Below are 10,331 nucleotides of genomic sequence, written 5' to 3' on the forward strand. Positions count from 1 at the left end.
AGTTAGGATATTTTCCTTAATTCTCAATGTGTCAACTACAATGAAAAAAAATATGAAAAAGGAATGGACTGTAATAATTCTTTCTTTTAATAGATTTGCTTTAGGTTCTCAAAAATATCCTTAAACTTTGCCAACGCTTTTAAATATTTTGAGACACCAGCTTTTCAAGGACCTGCCTGGTACTAGCGTTGTCTTATGAAGTTGTTAAATAATAAGAAAATAATTTTTGAAGAAGGATGTAATTACTATATCTCTTACCTAAGCATTTAAAAAAGTAATAGATGTGGTGAACAGGTTTTTTTTTTTTTTTTTTTTAGACAGAGTCTCACTCTTTTTGCCTGGGGTAGAGTGCCGCAGCGTCAGCCTAGCTCACAGCAACCTCAAACTCCTGGGCTCAAGCGATCCTTCTGCCTCAGCCTCCCGGTGAACAGGCTTTTGAAAATTGTCTATAATGTATCCAGTTGTAAAATAGACTTATTTTTAATATTTATTTCTGAGAATGAAGTTATGTGTTTTCTAGCTGCAAGCATGGGTGGAGTTAAAACGGAAGAGGAAGAGAAGCTTACCTAGAGTTCACAGTGAAACCAAGAACTAGGCATACGGCTCTGAGAACAACCTCCAGTTTAGTGACATCTGCTAAAAGCACAGGGCACTTCAGGGTCCTTCCCAGGCTCTGAGTCTCCTATTGTGAGTTTACGGTCAGAACAAAGGTAGCCCTATCTTGTGTAGCCATATTAGACTTTACATCTGGTGCTTGATTTTACTAAGTACAGTGCATAAATTAAGTAGGAATACTAGATTACATATAATACAGAAAAGGATACATTGAAAGATATCAATATGGCACAGAGGAAAAATGTAAAATGCATATTCATAAACTTATATGCATGTGAGACAGCTGTATTAATTAAATCAAAATCCCAAAGGTCCATTTCTTTGGAAGTCAATGGTCCATTTCACATATGACAGGCATAACAGGATAGAGGTTTGCTTTTTAAATTTATGAAGTCTGTGGGCAATTGTCCCACCTGCACATCAGAGCACGAGTCTGGGTGATCTCTGGGAAGGAACCTTTATTAGGTCTGTCTTGGGAAGGGAACACAGTTGGGTGGATGACATGGTGATTTGATTGTTCCGAGGCAGCTGCTTTGACAGGACTGTTTGGAAGCTGTTCTAACCTGGTAGTCTTAATATTGTTGGGATATTCTAAAGCACCCTGAAAAAAAGAAACAAAACAAAACAAAAAACAGCCTTCCAGCTCTTTTGCTCTTTTTACAATTACCAAGTAATATTTCAAACAAACAGCCTCACTCCATTGTTAACTTGTACCACAAATTCCCACCTCTGGGCTTTCAAGAATGGGATGGGCCAAGGCTTAGAGATAAGGGTGAAATATCACATGGTGTTAGGCATATTTATTGTGCATGTTACTTGTTAATTTTAAAAATACGTGATTTTTGCTTTGCGACAGGGCTCTGTAAAAATGGCCTCTGCACCAAAACAACTTTGTTCTTTGCATTATCAGAAAATCTTCGTCTTCAAGTAAACACATGGTTCTCTGCAAGAAAAGGGGAGCTTTCTATTTTTTCTTGCCATGTGCAAGGCAAATAGATTTTAGAAGGTCCTGACAGTTACTTGAGAGTTTTCATTTCTTCCTGTGGAATGTTCATTTTCAAACAAAGGAGGGAGTTATAGCTACAGGCTGAAGCGTTGGAATCTGATTCAGTAGGTGGTAAAGACTGGCTCTACTATAAGAGGGACATAGAGAATTGTAGGGAAATGTTCTTTTCTGACTGTGCAATGCACTCAGTCCCCGGATTGCTGAGAAAACTGAGCACACTGTCTTCAAGGAAAAAAGCTTTTCTTCTAATCACAATTTTTCAAATCTCAATTTTCAATAACAAATATTATTAAAGTCAGAGATTAATATAAAATAGTTCAGTACCAATTCTAGGAGATAAAGCAAGCATTTATTCATTCTGACACTAATTATTAATAAAAATAACACATATTTAGATTCATATATATAAGATCATACTATAGTGATTTTTTTTCCATTTCAGTCCGGTCAATTATATGTTGGGAAATTTTGCATCTCAAAGTTAGTCACAAAAATGAGTGTATAATTATGTCAAAATTTTGCATTGAAGCTAAAATACAATTAGTACATAAAAAATCTTCATGTTTCTAATATTCTATTAAAGTGCCTGATTTTCATCCAGATATTTGGAAACATATACACGCTAGGCTTCAACAGTCAAGTTTTCAGTTTGTAGAGACTAGGGAATAGGATGAGCAACTTCCTGTCCTATAGGTCAATGTATGTTTCTCATGAATACAGATTCTAGCCCCATTCTCTCTGCCTCTTAAGCTCTCATTGTCTCTTACAGGACCATTTCTAGGCCGTGCTGTGGTCACCCTGCTCCCAGTCACTCCCCAGGCTGGTCCATTCAACACACAAAGCCATGACCAAGGTTTTCCTATGACACAGATCTGATTACTTCACTCTGTTCTGCAAGATAAACATAAACTAAGGCCAAAGGGGTACATTGGAGGAAGGGACAATGCAAGAAGAGAAAAATGAAGCATAGGAGATGTTCACAAACTTGTAGGCATTTGAGAAATTAGACTCATTTGATCAAAATCAGAAACACACAACTCTGAAAATATAAAATGCAGACTGAAAAATTAAGGCAATCATCTTCTTAAACTTCTTACAGTCTTAAACTCATTTCTCCAGCTTTGTAGGAAGAGAATCACCCTGAGGAACTAATGGAATTGGATTCCTGAGTTCTTGTTGGGAAACTTCCTTGCCTAGGGCTCTTGGAGAAGGCAGTGCACATAAGCCACTTTATGATTTGGTCCCTTCCTTATTCTCTGTTGCCTGACAATTTTAACTTCACCAATATTAAACTCATTGCAGTTTCTTAAAGCCATCCCATATTAACCTTCAATAATCTTCCACATGCCTTTTTCTCCATTAAGAATTTTCCTTACTTTCTATCTTTGCCCGACAAACTGATTAATTCTCCAAAATTCAGCTCAAGCATTACCTCAGTTCCGAGGATCATTCCTTCATCTCTTCAAATTCCTCCTCTATGTCATCATTCGCCTTCCCTGTGTGGTTTTAATGTACTTAAAATAATGTATTATACTTATTTGTTTTCATGGCTGTTGTTCCCTTCTAGACTTGGTAAATCCTCAAGGAAAGAATCCATGTCGTTTTTATCTTGATATTTCCTTACAGAGTTTTTGGCGCAAAATAAGTATCCAATATATGTGTAACTGGATAGAAAAGAGGGAATGATTATTATCCATGTCTTCCTTTCAGCTGTGATTGTCCCGTGACAAAAGTATTTTTGGATGATGATCATTTGTCTTTTCATTTTGAGTTCAACAGCTAGTGCCAGGGGAAGATCAAGGAAAAGTGGTCTACATCTTGACTCCAGATTTTAAACAGCCTGTAACCCTCACTCCAAGGATTGTGCTTGCAGAAGGGGAAACATTGCCACTGTGACTAAAAAACAATATTCTTTAGCAAATCTAACTGAGTTTGTTTACCTGCTCTGGAATATAAATGTTTGAAAATATGCAATGACCGTGAAATAAGGTATCAAATTCTGCAGGCAAAAAGCCATAGGACCAATATTCCCAAAATAGCCCATTAATTTCTTCTTTTATTCAGCAACTGCACAGCTTGAGAATATATTTTAAAAATTCGATCTTGTTTTAAACTATTAAAGTATTTTCCAATGTCTACATAGCAGCCAGTTCTCCTTATATTATTCATGATTGCAGCCTGTCATTGTGACTAGTTTTTTCCACTACTTAACTGAGTGTAGTATCATTTCCATTTTGCTACTGCCTGATAGTACAGAGAAATGGAAGCTATAAAACTGTGCTCATCAAGAAATATTAATGGAGGGGGGTGGCCAGATCATTTTACAATGCTTAAAAGCTTAAGCTGTAATAATAACAAGTTGGCTTTTATTTCCTGAAATAATCAAAAGAAGAACTTGAAGGAAATGAAAGTAAAATCCAAAAGGATTGCAAAATTAGGTCAGAGTTAAAGAGAAATATTTTGAGTACCAGAAGAAATCTAAAATAAATAAAAAATAATAATACATTCCTGATACTGTTATTTGACTCAGATAATTGCTACTAAGTTATATAACTGGAGACTCCTTGAAGAATAGAGCAAAGAAGGCAGGAAGGCAGGAAAACCATCTTTCGCTCAATACCCATCTGGATTCAACCAGCTAAACAAAGGGGAAAATGGATTCATGGTTTAGAGAGAAAACAACGGAACAAAAACCTTGTCAGCTGTCAGAATGATGAGACTAAGGGAATGGAGGAACCAAATTCTTGACAAGACCAGTTTATGCCTGAAGAGAAAGGGGACAGTATCATACCCTGTTATCGGTAACCCCAGGAAATGGTGAGGCTACGTGGTTCAAGTTGATTAAGTAGTAACATCTTCATACACGGTAAACTGTTGTAAGTCTAGTGTTTAAAGTTATGGAAAGTTACCACACGTGTTTGAGAATTTCAGATTTCAGAGGAGTTAAGGTAAAATCTCTATCTGTCTTGATATTTGACCCGGAATTCCCAGCAGAAGTATTACAGAATTCAACAGGCCTGGTTAGTTGCTCAAAGGGACAGTGGTTTAATATACCTGGTTAATAGTAGAAAAGAAAGCTCAGGGAAACTTGCCTTGTTAGTGTGTTTGCAGAAGCCAGGGTTCTAATAAATAGGTAAGAATCATCATGTTTTTCAGTTTGCCTCTCACCCACATGGTCTCACATAACAAATCTTCAAAATAGTTTGAAAGTGAGTAGTAAACATCTCTCACCCATCACCAGTGACTCTACTTCAAGTCTATTATTATGTATTTCTGAAAAGTTATGTTAAATTTTTTTCTACCTGTTTTAAGTATTTATTTTATTTTGTCTCTTGGCTTAACAATGAAGTTCTGTTTTTCCACTGAATCCATCCTTTTCTGAACATTTTTCTGGTCACAGATTCCCTTGCGATCTATATAAACTCTTCCTAGACAAACGTGTCTGTGCGCACTTGTGTGTGCTCTTGCGTGTACACAGACACACATGCATTCACACACTCACACGCATATTCAATGCTGTACATAGCCTTTCATGGGTTTGTGGATCCCTGAGCTGTGAATACAAGCTTAGGAATTTCTGCTTTGTTGACTTGTGTTGTTCCGGCCTTAGACAAAATTGTTAAAAAGAGCCAGTCCACCTCTAGTTCACCTTGCGCTTCTTTGTAATGAACATTTATGGAGTGTCTGTGGTGTGCTGTGCCAGATTTAGCTTTCAATGATAAAGATACAAGTTTGCTGCATTTATTTTGTTTCTTCCTTTATAGACTGTCTAGAAATGCTCTATACTTCTTTTCATCTCTACCCAAATGATCTTTGTTGGTAAAACTTTAAACATTCCACATAAATTACAATAATATTTTAACCAAGCACAAAAGTTTGAATTTTCTGCTGAGCAAATTCTTATTATAAAATCCTCACTATAAGGATTTTAAAAGACATTGAGGACCTTGGCAGGGTTACCTGGCAAAAACAATTCTCTTTGGAGCTGTGCTCTGGCCTGCTGGGAAAAGCATCTTTTCTTCAGCCAATCAGCTTGGAATTCACTGTAATGCTCATCAGGCCACGTGATATACACCTTAAAACATAGAAAGCAAATATCACCTATATGTATATTATGCTTTTGTCTACTTCAGTTCTCCACTGTTGCTTTGTTTCTGAATGTTACTTACTATAATCAGGGAATCCAATTATTCCTTGCTTCTTTTTTTCAGACGTACAATAAACTTAAGTTTTTCGAAAACAAGAAAACTGCAAGCCAAAGGGATACATCTAATCTCTGAAGCCCCTAAATAGCGTCCAAGAAATAGAGTCTGATTAGATCTAAAGTTCTTGTCCTGTGGCCTCTAAACCTGTGGTCCCCAAACTTTCTGTGACAACTAAAGCTAGATAACAATTAAGACCCTGCCAAGGGTATTAGAAATAATGATGATAATGAGGAGAACAACAATAATTAAAATGGAACCACTTTGAGTGTTTACTATATAACAAGCATTGCAGACATAACTCATTTAGTCCTCGTAACAACTCTAGGGAAAAGATACTACTATTATTCTCAATTTTCAGGTGAGTAATATAAGATAAAATAACATTTCTGAGGTCATATAGCTAGCAAACAGGGAAACCTGGGAGTAAGTCCTTAAGTTGAGTTGTGGGTGGACAAGAGTATAACTCATTTAGTCCTCGTAACAACTCTAGGGAAAAGATACTACTACTATTCTCAATTTTCAGGTGAGTAATATAAGATAAAATAACATTTCTGAGGTCATATAGCTAGCAAACAGGGAAACCTGGGAGTAAGTCCTTAAGTTGAGTTGTGGGTGGACAAGAGTATTAATAATAAGAATCCTAGTAAATTTGGAAGAGAGAAACATAGGGTGGTGGCCACATCTAGTTTGAGGTTTTGATAGCTGTGCTTTTGGGGAATACCAGAACAAGCCTTGTCCATTTGCCTACGAACTTGATGAAAAAATATTATTCAATACTATTTTTTGAGCACTCACTGTATGCCAGGAACTATGTTAGATATTTTTACCCCTAATATCTCAGCGAGTCCTCACAACATTTCTATAAGCAATTTTTGTTTTTATTTCTATTTACAGATGAGCAAACTGAAGCCCAGGAGCATTGCTTTTATTGTAGAAATAGTTTGATTGTGTCTTCAAGGCTGCCACACTTACTGAAAAAGTAATGAGCAACACTGAAAATTTTATTAAAAATAGTAGTAGTAGTAATAATAATAGAAGCTTCTATTTACTGAGTTTCCTTAATTTGAACTAAGCACTATACAAACATGGCTTCATATATATGGTTATATATATATGACCAAATAAAAAATAGTTCTTTAAATTATTGTAGACTGGCCCCTTTATTTAACTTGGGAAAGAAGGGAGAGATAATTTAGAGATGAATACCTTTTTTCTGTCAAATGTTAAGCCTTCAATACCAATGTTCACATCAAGAGCTTCAACGAGAAGTTTCCGTGCTTTTGCAGAATCCAGGTAGCAATCGGAGCACTGGCAGTTGTCTCTCAGCCACACTGCTGGGTAGAGAGATTCCACACCATCATGCCAGAGGATCTGCATCAAATGAGCCCCGTCCAATGCTTCTGCCTTTTGGATGGCACAAGACATGTTTCCAGTCTTCAGCAGTAAATCTCGTCAGCTACCTGCTATAACAAACCAATGTCAAATGGAATCTCAGGCAGATCAGATCCAAACTTGACCTGTAAGAGTGTGGACACTTCAAGTGGACTCTGGCCTCTGCTATTCGTTCAGCTATCAGAGTCCAAAGTTTGACTTACCAATGCTGGAACCTTTGTTCTGGTAAGAGTTTTTCACATGAAATAAACAGAAACACAGTGACTAAAAGTCAATATAATAAAAGTGCTATGTCAGATGAAAAGATGAAAGGAATTTCTTGTTTTTCTCGCAGGCATTTGAGATAATAAGTTCAGAACCAATGACATAGGCACTTTTGTAATTATGTTTGCATAAAAGCTCTGGGATTTTTTAAGGGAAAAAATGTTGCACAAATTGAAAATGTAACAATCATATCTATGTTATTTTAACTGATGCCCAACTGCACATGGCTTTTGGAAAAAAATGCTTCTGTGATACTAAATTAGTAAACTTGTTCTAATGAAGAGAATATTAATATATTTCATTTATTTTAAGGTATATTATAATTCAGAACATTGTGTTATTTCTGTTCTATCTTTATTTTTTTTTTACTTATACAATATGTTTTCTCAATGAAATATAAAAGTCCCTGGCTCTACAAGGAACTTGTTTAGTTTGTTTTCTGAGATTTTCCACTTTAATACACATTAATACCATGTGCTTGATATTTTGGTTAGCTTATTTTGAGCCTTTATGGAGTACTTTTAGGTTCATATTATTTGGGAATGCATGACTTCTTTTTTAGTAAAACTCCACCAAATTTGAGGACACATGTGATATTTCCAAGAAAGGAAATTTGGTGAAAGATAGGCACCATAGTATTATGAACTTAGTCCCTGTGTCCATCGTGATTTCATAATGACATATATTTGACCTGCAGAAATCATGCCAATCTTCTACCTTTTACTTTCTTCATATATTATTTTCCAGGACTTTAAATTTGTATGGTTGAAAAGTAGAATTTACATGGAAGAAAAAGAACTTAACTTCTTCCATATAATGATCAGCTCATCATTAACAGAAAGTGACATGTTACAATGGAAATAAGACTTTATTGCCTTGAAATGAATGGGAGGTAGGCACACACACACACACACACACACACACACACACACACGCACACGCACGCACACACAGTGATTGCTTATAAAATCCCTTCTGTATCGCAGGCACTGTAATAGGCATTGGAAACTTCAATGACAAGCAAGATAAAATTTCTCCCTCTCTGTCTTGAGCTTGTAGGAAGACTTTATGCAACCTGAAAATAACTTAAACATACTCTACACAACACTAAAATAAAATGACTTTTAGGAGTTGTTTTACATATACTTCTCTAAATCATTGGCTTGGATGATTTAGTCAGGTTATGAAGCAGAGTCAAGACAAACAAGATTGCTTTATCCATATAGCCTGAACTACACTAGTGTTATCTAGTTATCTAGAATGGGAGAAATACCATTCATTGGGCATTATGCTTACCCCTGCTTGGGAACTCTTATCTATTTTTTCTTAAAAATTTGTACAGTAACAGGAGAGTACTATTACTTTAAAAATCATCAAAAATTATAATTTATTTCAAAGCTGGGAACTTAGATCCTAAGTTTGAGGAGCTCTGTGGAAGTCCTGACTTCAGTCTCTCTATGGCATGGGTAGGACATTTGTCTTTCCTGATAGGAGAAAGTGTAGGCTGACAGGTTTTGTCACGTACTTGGTTTCAGAAGCCAGTGATGGTTTCAGTAATTCTGGAATAATATAACTAGATCCTGAAATCACATTATACACAAGGACAGAAAAAGAAATATAGTGAATTTTTATCTATTTCAGAGGATGGCAAATATTTTCTGTAAAATACTAGATAGTACATCTTTCAGGGTTTGCAGCTTATATACAGTCCCTGTGGCATATTTCCGTCTTATTTTTTTAAACTCTGTAAGACTGTATCAACTACTCTTAGTTCATGGCATGCACAAAAACAATCTGTAGACCATATCTAGCCACCTGGCAAGAGTTTTCTAGTCCTTGATCAAGTTATCTAAGTTATGCTCTTCTTACAGTGGAATGCTATCATGTTCAAATGCAGAAAATAGTTCCCTTTTCCCTCCACATATGTAAAGTTGAACTTGTCAGCCAAATATATATGTATATATAATAAATATCTTCTTGGTACATGATGTACTAGTGGGTATGAAGATGATCTTGAAGTTCCAAACAAGGAAAAGTGAGATGATTATGAAAGTAAACAAAATATAAGGTTGTAGACAAATGGCACTGACAGTTGTCCGAGAGGCTCCAGGAGAACTGCTTAGAGAAGATGACTTCTTGAGTAAGTCTTGAAAGATCTGTGACCAACATTGTTTGAATGCATACCGATTCTACCTTATTTTCTTTCCTCACTAATAAAATATTGATTTCTTCAGAGCAAGCATGCAACTAGTATATAGATATATTTCTCTACTTCCTTTATAGCTAAGATTAGTATGTGATATAATTATGGCCATTAAAATATATTTGGAAGTTGCTGGGTAGGGAAATTTTTAAAAAGGTAGTAGACTTGGCTGCACATGCTGCTTTCCCTAATTTCCTTCCATTTCTTCCTTTCTGGAATGCAAATATGATATTGGGGGTGAAGCAGTCATTTTGCAACCATGAGACGATAAGAAGAACTATAAAATCTAAAAGCAGTCAGGGTTCCCCATGGTTCTGTGAAATCACATTACCAATAATGGACAGCTATGTCTTGACATCTTTTCACATGAGAAAAATAAATTCCTTACTTATTCAAACCTCTATTTGCCAGCTCATCTGGATATAGATATGTTGGATCTCAAGAAGAAATGTTTGCGAAAGGTTATGTCATGCTGAGGGGGAAGGCTGAGCCAAATAACCAAGATGTGACAGTGTAGATAGAGTTTGAGCAATAGAAAATATCTTGTTTGGCTGGAGCAAAAGGCTAAGAGGGGAAATGGTAGTTGAGAGACATTCTACTAAGTGAGGTATCCCAAGAATGGAAAGACAAGCACCACATGTACTCA

General features: G+C 36.0%; 1 protein-coding gene across 2 annotated transcripts in view; it reads right to left on the reverse strand.

Moving 5' to 3' along the window:
- Positions 1 to 10,331, reverse strand: part of BBOX1 (butyrobetaine (gamma), 2-oxoglutarate dioxygenase (gamma-butyrobetaine hydroxylase) 1) — a 70,952-nt gene that overhangs the window by 49,870 nt on the left and 10,751 nt on the right. Inside the window, exons 2-3 of one of the 2 annotated variants that reach the window (XM_012649654.1) lie at positions 7,033 to 7,289; positions 5,582 to 5,696 (exon numbers count right to left, since the gene is read on the reverse strand). In XM_012649654.1, the coding sequence (XP_012505108.1) occupies positions 5,582 to 5,696; positions 7,033 to 7,251 (334 nt within the window). In that variant the 5' untranslated portion in view covers positions 7,252 to 7,289. Of the gene's footprint in view, positions 1 to 5,581; positions 5,697 to 7,032; positions 7,461 to 10,331 lie in introns of those variants that run through there. The other variant, XM_012649653.1, reaches the window with a different exon arrangement.

The sequence above is a fragment of the Propithecus coquereli genome, unplaced genomic scaffold, assembly GCF_000956105.1.
Source record: "Propithecus coquereli isolate 6110/MARCELLA unplaced genomic scaffold, Pcoq_1.0 Scaffold30, whole genome shotgun sequence".
Taxonomy (NCBI): domain Eukaryota; kingdom Metazoa; phylum Chordata; class Mammalia; order Primates; family Indriidae; genus Propithecus; species Propithecus coquereli.